Source organism: Scomber scombrus, chromosome 12, assembly GCF_963691925.1.
Source record: "Scomber scombrus chromosome 12, fScoSco1.1, whole genome shotgun sequence".
Lineage (NCBI taxonomy): Eukaryota > Metazoa > Chordata > Actinopteri > Scombriformes > Scombridae > Scomber > Scomber scombrus.
In genome coordinates, this window is record NC_084981.1 from 9,075,262 (window position 1) to 9,092,345 (window position 17,084).

The 17,084-nt window shown below is 39.9% G+C and overlaps 1 protein-coding gene across 1 annotated transcript in view; it reads right to left on the bottom strand.

The window, feature by feature from the left end:
* Positions 1 to 1,512: 1,512 nt before the first annotated feature.
* Positions 1,513 to 17,084, bottom strand: part of klhdc3 (kelch domain containing 3) — a 30,547-nt gene continuing 14,975 nt past the window's right edge. The window contains exons 9-11 of the mRNA XM_062430329.1: positions 9,029 to 9,102; positions 8,106 to 8,184; positions 1,513 to 5,198 (exon numbers count right to left, since the gene is read on the bottom strand). Of these exons, the coding sequence (XP_062286313.1) occupies positions 5,132 to 5,198; positions 8,106 to 8,184; positions 9,029 to 9,102 (220 nt within the window). The 3' untranslated portion in view covers positions 1,513 to 5,131. The remainder of the gene's footprint in view (positions 5,199 to 8,105; positions 8,185 to 9,028; positions 9,103 to 17,084) is intronic.

The window sequence follows — 17,084 nt, forward strand, 5'->3', positions numbered from 1 at the left end:
AGTGGCCTCAACAATGCTGGGAGCAGAGAACTAGAACTTGAGCGAGGGAATTGGACAGGGATCGGGGAGAGGACAAGACAAAACAAATCACTCTGAACAAATCCTCAGTCTGATTCTCAAGGGCCACTGGGATTGTCAAAGTCCTGAAGGGAAATTAGAGAGTAATTTGGCTGAGTGTCTGCCTGCATTAGCGCCTGCGTTGCTGACCGAGGCAGGCTCCGGGGCCAGACAGAGGGACCCAGCATAGCCCTGCTTCCTGTGTGCCGCGGGGCCAGGCGGGACAGGGTGTCTCTACTAACTCACTTTAAGCTGACCCTCCGTCTGTGGCCTGCACTTAACACTGCAGATAACACGGACTTTATAGCACAGGGCTGGTGACAGACAGGAACAAACTGCCAGGACGCTACTGGTCGCACAGGCAAAGATTGGAGCTGGGGTTCAGTCACTTTCTAATGATGGGACTCCCCCAAAGCAGCCGCACGCGTCTCATTAAGTCTGAAGGCCAGTAATAGTTGGGGGGTAGGGGAGGCTGGGTGGCACCACAGCTTCAGAGTACCCACTGCTGTAGACGGTGAGGGCCGTCAGACAGGCCGACTGAGGCAGATACGGCTCTCTGGATTTCAGCAGGAAGCAGAAGATGGGAGGATGCAGGGTTCAAAGACCTGAACACTATGAAGTGGCACATACAGGAAATACAGGAAAGTACGAGCTTTACTCAACAGATAAAGAGGTGACAATCAGACACATCTGGATTTGTTAAGGAATCAAATTAATTTAAACAGTTTGAAGTATCTCCAACAGTACACATTTTAAGTCATAGTGGTGTTAATTAACCCAAATGATTTTGGTTTAGTCAAAAGCTTGTTAAAGGAGAGGTTCATAGTCACAGTCTGTCTTAAATCAAACTCACACACCCATATGGACACTGAACCAAGTTTTTCTTACTGTAATCATTCCTCTTTCAACTTTCAACCACTCCAACCTTGACCATGACACAGCAGCAGTGATGGAAAGTATGTTTACTCTTGAGTTACCAGTACTTCACAAGTTCATGCTACTTTACATGTACAGTACCAATCAAAAGTTTGGACACACTTTCTAAAGTAAACTGACTTTTGACTGGTACTGTATACTCCACTACGCTTCACTTTATATCCTACAAAAGTTATTTTGATTTTAAATACACCATATTATCATTTTAGTAAATCCCTCTACATGGTGTTTAATGCAGCCTTTAAGTTGTAATGGAGTACTTTTACAGTGTGGTATTAATACTTTTAGTCACTGTAAAAGTGAACTATCTTCCACCACGGTACATCAGAGTTTAACACTGTGTGAAATGACCAATTCAGTGCAGACCAAATCCATATACATCTTCAGAGAGTTCCTGCTGGTTCTCCTAATGGAATAAAAATAGAAAGAAACCGAGTCCATCACACACACTGAGAAAACGGACACAAATATTAACAACTCAAAATGTCTATTTATTATTGATATAGTTATAAAGCATATTGCACAGGAAGTCCTGACCAACCTTGACAGAAAGATTCCCCTCTAAAAATGTTAAAAAAAAAATAAAAAAAAATTTAAAAAAATAAGTAACAATAAGCAAAGGGGTCAACACAGATGTAAAATGAATGCAAATACACTCAATACTTTGTTCATTTTTTTTCGTAAGCATTCTTTGTTGTTTATGCAACCACATACTATTAGCCCTAAAGATGGTATACACTCCTCATGTACTTCTGCTTGGCAAATAATTACTGCTTACACTGAGCACCTTCATGAGTGAGCGCTATATCTCACTGATGTATGATTGTGTCATTTTTCTTGACAGAAGCAGTTTCTTCTCTGATGACAACAATTTTGCTGTTTTGTGACACAAAGACGCACCTCATCTGTGTAGCTCAGTCAACTATTTGCAAAAACCTCATCAAAACGTAGAATGAGAATTTAAAAGATGAAAATTGTTTCCGGTGGGGGAGGGGTGGGTGTTAAATTACAACCTTTCAAAATGTAATGCCAAAATATTTAGGCAAAATCCCAAACTCCTATCATTAGGATCGCCTTACTGGAGGTAAGTGAGTGACCATCACTGATTAAGTTTGTTGTGCAGGTATTTATCTTTTGACCAAGTGTCAACATTGGCATTTACTAAATTATTTACTCATGTCAAACTCCTGAAGAGTCTTTGACTGAAACTATCATCACCCATAATCTTCACACACAACAAGGACCACAATCCAGAAAATAAAAATGACTTCCACACCACACATTAGGAAAAAAAAGAAATAAATATCATCAGTTTCGCTGATGGTCATTTGGTGTCACATTAACAGTTTGATTTGTTTACGGGAAGTTTCTGTGAACACGCGTTAGGCTTCCCTGTGATTTCACTGCATTAGCTGCTGTATAGTCCAAGTAACTGGGATACTGAGGAATATCGAGTGTGTGATATGTCCCGAGTGCAAGTGCAGTACAGAGGGCATAAGTCTCACTGAGTCACATTGGCACTGCCGGTCTGTAAATAAAAACATCAATATTTAGACTCGGTTTGGCCGAGCAAACGCCTCAAACTCTTGAGTCTACTTAAGTGAGAAGCAGCATCAACATGTCTCCTGTCTATAAGGCCTGACATGCCATGTTTGGCTTTAGTGCAGTAATCTGGTGACTTCGACCTGCATTTAAGATGGTTTTGCACTGCTTTACATGAAATACACAGATTTGTAAACATTTATGATGTAGGTCTGTCATATTCAGTCCTGATTGGGATCCTGCTGGGTGTCATTTCTACCAGCTAATCAGTGACTGATACAGAAGAATTTAACTACCTGTCAAAACATAAAACCACAGCACACCTGACCCCAAAGACCAGGACTGAAAATCATTGATGCAATTCTCAAGTGTGTGGTAACACAGTTTCTATTCACATCTTAGTTTTGCAGAGTTTAGAGCTTTTGTACTGCTGAGAACCAGATATCACTAAAATCCAGTGAAAGTGTTGAATAACGGCATCAATATTAACTCTACTGCCTGTATAGTCAGTCTTACCCACTCACTAACTTCAATGTCATGTTATGTTATTTAGAAAAATTGAAAGGATAATATTCTGTATTTTTTGTTATTGCCACCAATACCATAAAATTACCAAAACCAATGATGAGGTGATATTACTAACAAGTAGTGCCTGTGTACTCAAAGTCCGTCCATTTTTATCCAAAAACAATTAAAAACACACCAGTGAGCTGTTACGCTGGGTGACATGTTCAAAAACTGCAGTTTATTTTGAGTTGATCCCACATGTTGCTGCCATTCATTTTCACTTGAGCACCAAATTTACAACTGAGTACAGTCCCTGGCAAATGCACCTATTTACTTCTGACTGAGTAGCATTTGTTAAAAACTACAGTGCACCAGTTGTTAAAAAATATTTAGCCATTTGAAAAACTAAATATTTGTGACCCGTCTTTAAAGATGTACATCTTCAGCAGGAACAAATAGGCTCGGGACTGACAGCCACAGGCAGGTTGAAGAAGTTGGAAAGTACTGAGAGACGGAATGACACACAGTTGGTTTTGGCATTTTCATGGGGTTTGCTGACAATGTCAAAAAAATGAGTATATTGCCAACATAATCCTCTAACTAAAGTGGATGGAGATAGATAGGTTTTGTTCTGAAATGTGTCAATAGGTATTAATAAAATAAATTCCCCCCCCGACCTGTATAAACATCCCCAGTTTGAACTAATCCAAGTTATTTGTTGAGCTGTGTGGTGAGTGTGTGTAATCTAACAGCCCTTATACATTTATATCATCTGCTCAGGTTCAGTTTTGCTTGTAGTTCTACACAAACACACGTGCACACACACGCTTTCCTGGGTTGTTGGGTTTTTTTTTCTCACCTCACTGTGAATAGGCAGGTCACGAGGAGAGTCTGAGCGCTGTTTGACTCAGTAGGATTGTCTAAAAGAGGAACAACTACATTATGCATATTAGTGATGATCTTCCTCACAACAACAGGCAGACTGAAGCAGGTGGGCTGGGATTATGTTTAGAGGGGACCACATGCTTGCACACATACACAGTATATATTTGCATTATGATTCCCTTCCACATTTGGCACAGAAAAACAAACTGCAGATGAGTAGGTGGGGGGGGCGCGCGCGCGATGTGGCAGCTGAGTTCCTCTCTTCCAGTGATAGTACGACATTTCTTGGAAGAATACAACAGACAGCCAAAAATACAAACTTCCCTGTGAAAAGGCTTTTTTTTCTGGGGTATAGGAGACGATGAATGTATGGGAGGTCTTATCAAAGACTCTATGATACATGCTATCGAGGGAGGTAGATGGACATCATATTACAAGGCAGACAGCTTGCCTCAACAGCCTTGCAAAATCACCTTTTAGTCACTTAAGAGCAGTCGGGTGCTAGCCAGGTGGTGATAATGAAGTAGGGAAAAAGCTAAGCAGTCAAACAGACATTACACCCCAATAACTTGGTACCAAATATTCAGTCTCCTTGCATTCAATGTCAAGAAAATAAGTTACCCTACTAACCTCAAAACACTGTATACATAACTTCATTAGTCGCAAATGGACATGGTGGTCTTACATGGTTTTATGACCAAGTTAGAACTGCAAGATATACATACTCATAACCATCCCAGGCTCCATTTCTGGGTTCACATTTTTTCTCTCAGGGGAGATCTGTTGAGTGTGACACCAGGATGACATCCCCAACAAAGAGCTTTAGCTCTCAAGACCTTTGGCTGAAGTTCTTGTCTCTTCCTGTGTTTAAGATTAGGAGTCTATGATTATCATAGGCTGATTGAATTTCTAGAGAAGCTAGAAAGAAGAGAAAAAAGGTGAGCCGATGTCAACATTTTCTTTCTCACGCGATCAGTGTTTCAAGGGTTAAAATATCCTTAGACATGAGAAAGCCCATGGAGTCCAAGCAAGTCATATGTAGGATATTTTGGTCAGTATTGAGAGTTTTCACTTGGAGAATGTGGAGAACAAATCCAAACTCTACAAAAAAACAATCCGTCAGAGCTCAGTTGATTAGAAAGATAAAAGCCTGGCGTCCTGAAACAGAGCGGAGAGTTCTGGTTCTGCTTCACATTCAGAGGCATCAGCCATGGGAGGAGAAGATGGGCCTGCTGATGTTGCTGTTGGTGGTCATAGCTGCCAGTTCCCACCTGGAGTGAACAACAGGAAGAATTAGAGGACAAAATCTTAATCATAAGAAGAAGAAGAAAGGCTCCAGTATCATTCAAACTAATTATTTTCTGTAATCACAAATGTTGTCAAACTGCGTTACATAGGCACAGTGGGCATGCCAAATCAAACACCAAATTAGATAGTTTAAAATATACTGCAAGCTTTAAGATTTCTGGCAAAGCCTCAAAATCTTAATGTTTCTGATTAACTTCAGAATGCATAACAAATTTCTGAGGTTTCAAATAAACAAGATGCTAAAAATCTACTGCATCAACACTCTATTAAGCATTTCTGTGACATTTGCTCTCACCCCTTAACCCCCCCCCCACCTTTGTCCAAGCGAAGCGCTACGATGTGGACAACGATGAGGGAAGGTCCCCCTGTAACATGAGATCCAGGAGCAGGGACTGACAACAGGGTCTAGTGCTGACCTGATGACAGGTCAGAGGTTGAGTTCCAGATTGTTATCACTGGCTCTGGTTTCACACTCACTCCCTCTCAATTGCTTTGTTCGTTTTTTTGTTGTGCGCGTGTGTGCTTAAGAGGAGAGATTGGCATTGGAGCTGGAGATGCCAGCGAGGGGCAAAGGGAGTTAACGGGACTCTTGTGACCCCACTGAAAACCCTTTAAGGGTTAGAAACACAACTGCAGACACTTAAGTGGGGAGTGTGCAAGGTGGTAGTGATGGTGCAAGAGAAATGAGAAGCTAAAAGGAGTAATTAGTATCAAGTTACAAAGGGTCCTCATGTAAAAAGAATATCACTTTGGTGTGATCCTTCAATTTCAGACGAACTTGTCCACAGATCTACTTCATCTTGATAGAGTTTATTCATGGAGTTATTTGGGGTTGGTTATGAGTTTAAGATGGATGGTGCTCCAATATTCCCTATAATGTAAAAATAACACATCATAATGGGTAGAATACTTTTGAATATACATATTTCACTGAATGCGAACATGCCAGTTTAAATTACCAATTTGCACATTTCACTTTAGTATGGAGGCAGCATACAGATTAACAGTCTTTAGCTGACAAATGACTTAAAATACTATTTGTAGAAATGTATTTTGCATTGAAATGTTTTAAAATCACTGTGTGATTACACTGTCACAACACAAATCAGTGTTCTCCATCGTATGCGTTTCTCTTGCAAGTAATGTGTCAAAATAACTTTCAGAGCTGTCAAAGAGAGAGTTCAATTATGTATTTAGGGCTGGGTGATATGGACAAAATCAAAATATCACAATATTTTTGACCAAATACCTCAATGACAATATTGCAAAAAGTATTGTAGAGATGACTATTAGTGATGATAAATAATAATCAGTAATGTGTATATAATGATGAAGTGGACAAATGCAAATAATAGAACAGCTATAACAGTGTGGCAAGTTCATAAAAAAAGACAACACTTATGTCATATCACAATATCAATATACTGCCCAGCCCTATGTGTATTATTCATTTAATTTAATTTAATTTAATTTAAGTTTCCTTACAGCATCTTTTCTACAGTGGCTTCAAAAATCTCTTAAGGTACAACATGTTAATTTTTTGACTGCTATTTGTCATACTGATCAATTTTTATTGCATTTATTTAAAATCATTTCATGCATTTTAGCAGATTCATAGATATCTAGATGTTTTGTGGCTGTTTGTATGTATGAATGTATCTATGTATTCTACTTTGAGTACAAATGAAAAATCATTTAAAAGAACAACACTAAAATGTATGTTTTAGTCATATCTATGTTCTCCATGTTTTTCATGACATTAGAATACAATAGTGTGCATATGTGTGCATGTCTGTATCTAGTCACAGTTACAGCTGAAAACCTCTGAAATTCAATCAGCAAATGAGAGAAAGTGCTGAGAAGAGATGACAGAATTGCTAAAAATTTCTATAATTAAACTACTGAGTGAGTGATTGATACATCCTGTGTAATGATGTTGGCAATGACTAACAAATATAGATAACAGATAATTCAGAAGCTTATTGGACACTCTTTCCGTTAATTGTCTTTTATTCTTCCTTTAAAAACTTTTTAACGGAAGAATAAAAGACAATTAACGGAAAGAAGAAGATTTTCATTCATTCCAGGACATTTTAACGCCCAGTTAAATATGCTGAATTCAAAATTGTCTAAAGAGGATGATTACTTTTCTGACAGCACAAAATGAATTCATCAGGAGCCAAATTCAGATCAGTCAGTCCATTATCCATTTATTCGAATACATCTAACATGTCACACTCACTCATCCTCATTTGCCTGGTGTTAGGTGGGCTGTTACTTTGTAACAACATAAAGATAGAAAATAAGTTTTGGCAGCTTATCAGCCTGATCCATTGAATGGTAGCTAACCTACATTTATAACAGATCTATTGTGTTAGATAGCATGTTGAGGGAATGTTTTGGCTATACTTACCATTCAAAGATTATGACTTCCTCAGTACCATCATGCTTCACATCATCTAAACTGTCTCTACAGTTGTTCCCCTATAACACTTCCACGCTTCAAATAAGCTTTATATTGGATGAAAATCCTCTTTTCTTCTCCAATTTCTGTGGAGACTGTTCATGGGTACACAGACAATGAACAGACTGAAAGCTGCACACTGACTATACTGATGTTTCACTGTGATTATGAAGATGAGATAATTACATACGAATTGAAGATGTAGGGGCTGTGAGTAAAGTCAGAGCAAAGCTGGAGGAAATCTTATACTAGTTAAATGAAGGATAATGAGTGATAATTTTTCATCTTTGAAAAACAGCGTCATTATTGAGAGAGACAGATTGGTGGCAAAAATGACGATCATAATGCAAACAGCACGAACAACAATATGTCAGTTCTATGTTGGAGAAAAGGATGCTTTTCTGACCTGAGATCATGTGGGAGTCCTGACTGCTCCAGACTGTACTGAATAACAGCTATTTTGCATAACGTCTTCAAATTAGGGCCTGAAAAGAGAAGAAAGTATAATGAGTCATAGGAACTAAGAAGAATATCAATTTCAGCTGTGGGAATTCAACATGCAGCCAGGAAGGTCAGATAGAATAATCAGTAGATAAAAAGGGAAAAGATTTGCTCTTCATAATTTTAAAATCTCCATGTCCTGTTTATACCAGAGAAGACAAAAAACCCTGCTGAAACAATCAACAGTGCTCACGTAAGAGGACACTCAGACGTGCATTGACAGAATATGATAATGCTGATGTTAATACACAAATCAACTTATTATACAAACCTGCTTTCTAAGACTAATTACAAACTTTGTCACTATTACAGTGCAATCTCGATCATGGCTGTTCCACCATATGTTCAGTGGTAAACAGTTCGAAGGCCCACACGACTGGCACGTGGAGGCGTGTGCCACAGGGGATGCCGCTGCATACTGCCAGTCCCATACGGTGCCTGTGTCCCTGTCTAAGCCCACACACACCCTAACTGTGACCTGACAGCACTGCGAGGCTACCCCAGCGCAGGCAGGATATGGCTATATTTGGTAGTCCATGAGACGGAAGTGCCCCATGTGATAACACAAAGCGGGGCCAAGGCCAGACGCACCAGACCAGGTGAGAAATGAAGGCTTTGGTATAAGGAGAGTACTGATACTATAAAATGTACTGAGGAGACCATCTATATTTTATTTAACCAGGCACAGAGGCTTAAAATATTTACGGCGACACCCTAGTGTGGTAGAGGGAAATGTGGTTAAAACAACTTCACGCGCCCATTCAAAAAAAACTTGGACCCTTTCTTAAGCTAATGACAAGAGACACAGATAATGACTGAGATACTTACTGAAATCTAAGATATACAGGTCTGAATGATCCATGAGGTTAAATTCATCACCCATTCCTTGCTCTGGACAGGGGCTGTAAAGAGAACAGAAACAAGTGTTTGTAGAGTCAGTTAACAAAAATATATCAAGTGGACACATGCATGTTTTTTAAGGACAACAGCAACTCCTTAAACTTCCTGGCTTCATCAGCATGACCCATACAACCTGCCAAGGCTGCATTGGCTCTTTAACTGTTTTATTGGATAAATTTATTGCTGTTCCTTAGATGTTATTCATAGAATAGCCAGCAATTAGTTACCAACAGGTTTCAAATATTCATCTTGTCTTCCATCTTCTTACCATCTGTCTTTTATCACGAAGGTTCATAATCAGGGAACCACAAATTATTCTTAAAAGGAGCAGTGCTGCTCTTATCATGGGCTGGCATGATTCAAGCCCACAGGAAGTAGAGCACTGTAGTGAGACAGCAGGCTGGCCGGTGCAGATAGTCTCCCAGACCTGTGCAGCCGTTCATATCAGTGCACATCTGTTTCCTGCCGCAGCTGAACACCCACACACATATACCTGTGACACACCTGGGATACGGCTTTAAAAAAGCTAGCCTAATTATATTCCTGTTTTCTTCAGTCAATATCTTTGTATTCATTTCTTCCATCACTCTTCCTTCATTTAACATGAAGACTGTGGGAACATGAAAGTAAACTGCATATAAACTGTACTAAAAGTAATAAGCTACGGCCGCCGGGAGCTGAAATGTATAAAAATATATACTTCAGTTATAGTATACACTACCCAGAGGATAACCACAACAAGTGCATTCAATATGCAGGTTGGTTCCTGTGAATGCTAATTATGAAGAATAACAGGGATTTGGAAGCAAGGTCTGGTCCTTAATGACTTAGCAAGACACCAAACACTACTACTGTAATGTTGAACCCATCTGGCAGAAACCACTTGTTCTGAATGGCCTCCTGGAATCAAATGTTTTATATTTCCCTTTTACGTACAACCTTTTCCACCTTTCATTCTTGCCTGAAACCCTCTGCAGTCTCACCCTCACCCTAAACACTCTCTCCCAAACATACCTCCACTGTCTCTCCACCCATCAATCTCTATTCCTCTTTCCCGCTGTCCACTCCATCGTGTCTCCCTTTTGCTGCGTGTTCAGGATGTTGTAAGGGTTTTACGTTGCTAATCTTCCCTAAACAAACATGGTTGTGGCTTAAAGCAGCCAGGAGAGGTGCAGAGCACGAGCACAGTCGTCCCAGGGGGCCAGCTGGGGAAGTCATTACGCCCCTTGCCCCCCAGGAGGTGATCCACCCAGGCTTATAGCGGGAGCCTCCATCAGAATAGCCTCAACCACCCTAGTCCTCATCCTTATCATCATCCTCATCATCATCATCATCATCCGACACACAGTGCACTGATGGCTGTACCATCAACTGTGTTGACTGAAATGATTCATGACTCATTCTCAAATTAATTAAATGCCAACTGGTTTACAATCTACATTAACTATAAAGATGTGTGAGAATGATATTCCAGTAATAAAAGTTCATTAAAACAATGATGTACATTTGTCTAGAGAATAGTTATTTGGACTTAAGGGTCATGCTTTTGTAATGTGTGTCACCTTGGATCTAGTCTATTTTTGCCAACTGCCATTCACCCAGTTAGCCTGTTTAATTATGACCATATTACCCACATTATGACCACTGTTAACTTGTATCAGTTTGGTGTTACATGTTGTATGCACATTGGATTATTTACCTATGCTCTATTTACCTATTCTGCTTTGTACAAAAACTGCTGTGTGACATTCACAAAAAGAAAAAATTGAAAAGCTTATTGGTTATATAAGATATTGTGTGTGTGGGACTGACACTAACATCAGCAGTCTGAAAGTAATGAAAAGTAGCATCTCTCTATGTAAAGAGCACACTGCAGTACTGTGACTATCGACGACTGTGCAAGCTCACATGGAGAAAGGGTATAAGGCCTTGGATGTTGATGCGTGAAAGGGTAAAGATAAGAGGATGCTTTAACAGGAGCAGCAAGAGAAATGAAGATCCACTGGGATGAGGCTTTCTCGCATGCTCATGGATAATGTTAGCCTGGGTGTGAAATCTGGCAGAACATTAGGGAATGGTGATGTTTAATTGGTTACCGCAAAGAGGAAGAAGCATAAAAGGATCATAGAAGCAGGGGAAGGAACAAGGGGGTGGTAAGAGGGGTCTGATAGACTGGCAGTAGTTGGAAGCGGGAAAGTCACAGTGTGCGACTTTATGTGGCATCCTGGTGTTTGATGGGCCACTTTGTTACTTGATCAGCAATGTATCACTATGTGTGAAAGTGCTCCTCCCCCTACAGCAGCAGTGGTTCCCAGTCTGAATGAGGCTTGAGTGATGCCGCTCCCCCACTAAGAAAACACTGGTTGCTATTTCAAACAACACTCAATGAGGGTGTCTAATCACCCAATTGCCAGGCCTCTCCAGCAATGCACTGACTCTCCACCTCATTATCTTTCAAACCACCACAACAGTAGAAGAAAGGGCTGAACTACTGTCCTAAAACTAATGAGGGGACACCATAGAGCCTGGGAATACTGCTAAGTGTCTGAAGTGTCCAGGAATTTAATTGCCTACAAATTCTGCAAATTACTTTCAATAACGACAACAATGCAAATGATGTGACAGGAAAGAGATCTGAGGGAAATTATCAGTGACACCTCTGCTTTCTAAACACCAACACTGCCATTAACAATTATAGCTTGAACTCCTGTTGAGGGCATGTTTTCTGTGGCTTCATTTGCCATATCCTCATTCTTGGAGTGATATGATCTATATCCTTTTTCCTTTCTCCACTTCCTATTGAACTTTGGTCTTTAAGAACCATCTAGCTCACAGGAACTCATCACATACAACAACTTCCTGCAGAGCACCTTATCAGGATAGCCAGACACGCATTAAAACAATTTCTGTAGCACTTCAGACATGAATGAAAATACATTAAAAAATACAAGGAAATGGTAGTGATATTTAAAACAATCAAACAACAGATAGCAATTTGTGGATTACTTGTAGAATAATAGGTGACGCATTATGCACTGCATGATGTGATGGGAAAAAGCACATCAGACAAAATCAGAGAAGGACATTATTTTAAAATGTACTTCTCATTGAACAAAGTGGCGGGTTTAAAACAAATCTCCCTCCAGAGGATTCCTTTAGCTTCCCAGAGCTTAACTGCATACATGACAACATGCAGTCACTTAAGTAATAATTTACTGGTACTTGGTAAGATTTGGTAATAAGATGAATTCTAGAGCTGATTTTTTTTCCATACTGCACGAATGAGCCAAACCATTAAAACCATTGCGGTAACCACCTTAAAAAATAGTTTAAACCTCAGATGTTATGATTAGTACTGTCAAAATTAACATCTTAATTTTTAAATTGATTTGAAATATTTTAAGTGTTAGAAAAGCTGAAGCAATTACTGTCTTTCAGAGGCTGTGGAGTATTCAATTTTAAAGCTAAAAGACGAAGATACTGGTATCATATGAAGGCTTCCATAGGTACCAACCATGCAATGATAGCTTGTCAGGAAGAAGGATAAATAATGCTTTTAAGATAATTTTGGCACGTGGGAGTCTCTGAATTAACTCTCTCTCGGATTCTGACTAGCCTAGCAAAATTAAGGCTACAAACAACCCATAATGTTACGTGCAGGAGTCGGTTTCACACCAGTATTTTATCCATTCAGAAAAAATATCTGATGTTGTGGAAACATAATTGTCTAGAACTCGAATAAAAGATGACCCCACTTTTTCAGACGCATTTTCAGGAAAAAAAACATCTTAAACTTGGACCTATACAACTACAGTCAACTTTTCAAATGCATTTATTCCTGTAGTAATCTATTCTTTATAGCCTCTATAGTCTTCATGTCTATCTTTATTCCAGTGTTGTCATTAAGTGGCCAACTTTGCAGTGCCAATATTTTATCAGGAATATTGGTCGATACACTCAGCAGGCACGTCATTCCTTATGTCAAGCCTGAGAGAATAACTGATGTCTCATCACTCCACGGTGAAACTCTGCAGTGGGCGTGATGTGATTGCGTTACCGCAATAATCCGGTTACCAAAGCAGCTCTAATGAATTCCAATGCCCTCTATTTTCACTGTCACTATAAAACAAAAACATTCTCATTAAATGACAAAGCCTACAGACACAGTACCCAATAGAAGGAGTTTACTAGACTGCTAATGGTTGGTAAGTGTTTTGGAACTAAACTTTCTTTGGTTATCACCAATCGATAGATTCTCATCCATTTCTTCTACCGTAATCTCTGCTGTCTCACCTAGTCTTACCAGGCTATCTGTGCCCCCTCCTGGGCAGTGGCTGGATGGTGGATTAAGGCCTGTAGCTACCCAGACTTAAGCCCCATGCAGAGGGTGAGACACTAACTACAGCTGGCTCCCAGAGAGAGAGACGCCTGGCTTCAGATTAGACAGAAGAAATGCCATCCGCCAGTGAAGCCTGCATCTCAAATTGCGACCCTTGTGGACAAAATGTAGTTGGACTTGGAGATGAAGAGAAAAAATGGCTCTGCATGTCGCAAGAAAATAAAAATTTAGCCCCTTTTATCGAGATAGGTTGTTCTCAATCTAGGTAGTTGTAAAAATAAAGATGACACCATTAAATGGTTTGGTGCCTTGAACACATCTGGTTAAAATACAGGGGAGGGGGGTTGTCAAGCACTACTTTATAGCTGACAGACTCATTTAGGAAAAATAAGTGACTTCCTCTACAGTCCAACTCTTCAGCTGCAATTTGTAAGAGTAACAAGGTCAGATACCTAAAAGGAGACATTCATAAAAGAAACTCATGATGAACATTAATTTGGTTAATGACAATGGTTCATCCTTTCTATCAAAACAGTTTGTGAGTATCACATCCTGCTCTTTTATTATTGCCTTTCCTCTCATGTTAGTCGGATCATTCTCTTTTGCTAACAAAATACTTGCAGTTGTTTTAGAAAAGTTAAATTCACTGACAAATATTGTTGTTTAATGATGATTTGTTGATTGGGTACAAATAACTACATGTTCTGTTAATAAAACATGTCCTCGTAGTCTCACATTGTTGTACAGAAGGGGCCTAAAACCCCCAAGACGCATGTTGGTTGTGATGACAGTAGTAAATCAAATGTTAAACTACTACTATTTACACAGTGGACCGCATCACAAAGTGTCACCTATGCAGGCTGTTTATTTGAGCTGCTGTGTAACACTCACCCCTATGACACCATAATGTATACACACTGTTAGTGGGTTAAGGAGGGTTAAGATGCAGATGAAATACTATCATGAGCTTGTCTTTGAAGAGTAAATCACAGTGTTGCTGTGCTGCCCTAAGGTCCTGTACCGCCACGTGCGGGTTGCCCCGTATCCTGCTGGGGTCACCTTCACTGTTTGACAGGTTTTATCTTGGGCATACTAAACACACAGACACACACAGGGGAACACACACGCACACACAGACAATTAATAAAGGAAACTTCTGCAGCTTACCCTTTGACACCGGAGGGCAAATGACAACATGTGTGTGGCATCAAAACCTAACACGTGTTGCTGATAGGCATGTTGCCATGGAGCCAAGTTTCACTGCGGTAGATTTTAAGACATGAAGTGTGTAGTAAGTGTGGCTGTAATGGTCTCAGTTTTTGTTGAAGAATTAACATAAGTCAGAATAAAGGGAAGAGCTTTTCTTGCAATACCTGTGTCCAAATGTTTTAGAATGAGTTCTACCTCAGCCCCTGTGTTGTTTAGTCTAACATTTGAACTGTCAGGTTCAACAGTGATAACAAGCCACACTTTAACCAGCTGGACTATCTTAAGAGCAGCCCTTTCAGCCATTGATAAGGTGCCAAATGGTCCTGTAGGCGATATCGAGGCACCAGGCTTTTGACCTTCCTGATCTACAAAACAAAATCACTGGACTCTGCAGAAGCTCTCTGGATCAGCAAACTGCTGGTTTGAACTGACCAGTAAAATTCCACACAGATTAAATATCCTAGTGAGATTTTGGTGGATTAAACATGAGGTTTTGGGCTGGGATGTTTTGGCTACCAGTGAGATTACCTGCTATGTGGTCTTCCTCTTGCTCACAGTCTATAGCAGCCACACACTGTCTCTATCTGAAAGCTCCGTGGTGGCAGGACTAAATCAAATCTTTACATTTTATTTTAAAACTACAATTGATTTATGTACTCTTATCCACATCAGTTTCCATGTTTATGGCCCAAGACAAGATCTTTATCCAGGGTAAAGATTCAGTAATAGCCAGAAACATAACAAAACATCCAAAAATTGAAGCATAAATGTTTCTGCAGCTAATGTTAGGAATGGCGTCAGCATGCTTTCCAACATCATGAAATGTACCAAGTGGCTCTGCATATTGCCAAATGTGTTAAGGCTGGCAGAGTGAAGCAAGCAAGCGTGTGTGTGTATGTGTGCGCTCCACTCTGACGTCAGCTTGACAAGAGGAGCTGTGAGTCATTTAAGTCATGTGAATACATCCAGTCACATGCAAACACACACAAACAGCACACTACACCGGATGGAATGGGACCGGGTGTCCTACTGGTCTCTGTACTGAGCAGAGCAGTGTGACATCTCAGCAGTGTATTAAAGTGTTTCCTCAATTTGACTGAAATTCTGGTGCCCTGAAAAACACATTTGGGAGAGCAGTCACATTTAGATGTCTGCTGCAGATGTGACTGAACTGAAGAGAAACAAGGACATACAGTTTTACTGATGCAAAACCCCAAACACCAGGACCAGCTAATATCATCAACTACATAGCCACAGTGCTATAATTGCCAAAACTGTGATGTTTACAAAGGCATTTAAATTACAGATAACTAGCAAAATCAGGAATGGTAACATTTGGTATTTTACAGCTTCAAGCTAAATTGCATTTCTTTTTCAGCTGTTAATACTACTGTGACACAATGTGATCCATTGTATTAGTTATTGTACTTATTCTAATATGGAACAATGTTAAATGTGAAAACTCAAATATAAAAACACTAAGAAAACAGCTGCTACCAACATCAAAAGCTGCAGCTATAACACTTGTTGCCTATCAGTGGTGCAAATGTTAAAATTGCAGTTGTTATTACTTTCTTTGCCTGTACATTGCGACATTAAAACATTAACATTGGCCAGTCTAAACGTCTGCCACCACTTCTTTTTATTCCTATAGCTGGTGCAAAATAGCATGTTTGTAATGGTATCACAGAACAGGCTCACTGCCTATCCTCGCCAATCCAACATCACAAGGGTGAAATTGAAGGGGGTTTCCAACTATTCGACTGTCCGACAAACAGCTCTGACAGCGTGCACTAATCCGTTTATAGAGAATCTGCAATCGTTCATTTTGGACTTCAACTATCATTAACCTCATCATCATTCGTCTCAGTACATGCAAATGCACAAGATAACTTTGTTTGTAACATCATTGGATTACATAAGGGTCACAGACTGTACCTGGCCCTGTCTAAGCACAGTGATGACATCAAAGAAACTCATTCATCGGTTAAGGCCACTTTGGCATTGTTAGACCAAAACTGACAGCCGCTGTTCCCTCCTGCTCTCAGTGAAAGGCAATTAACAGGCCCTTTGAAGACCACTCATTATCAGTAGTCCCCATAAAGGTGCTAAAGAGCTAAAAAGGCACACAATCCCAATTCTATAGATGACTGGGATGTTTTAGACCATTTTTCTAACACAAAAGTGAGGCTTCAATAACAGAGTAATGATTGAACAAAAAGAGATATTTTAAATCAGTCATCATGAGGAGCTTCAGCTAGACATGAATACTTATCATGATAAAAAACTATATTCACTAAATTCAATGATGGAATGAATACACCTCGTCATGTCCAAGTAGTTCAAGGGCCAGTGCCAGATTCCCCTTCGCAGTTTCCAAGCCGTCTGCTCCCAGCATGCCAATCTGTCATGTCCTTGTTCACACCCTGCCCCTCA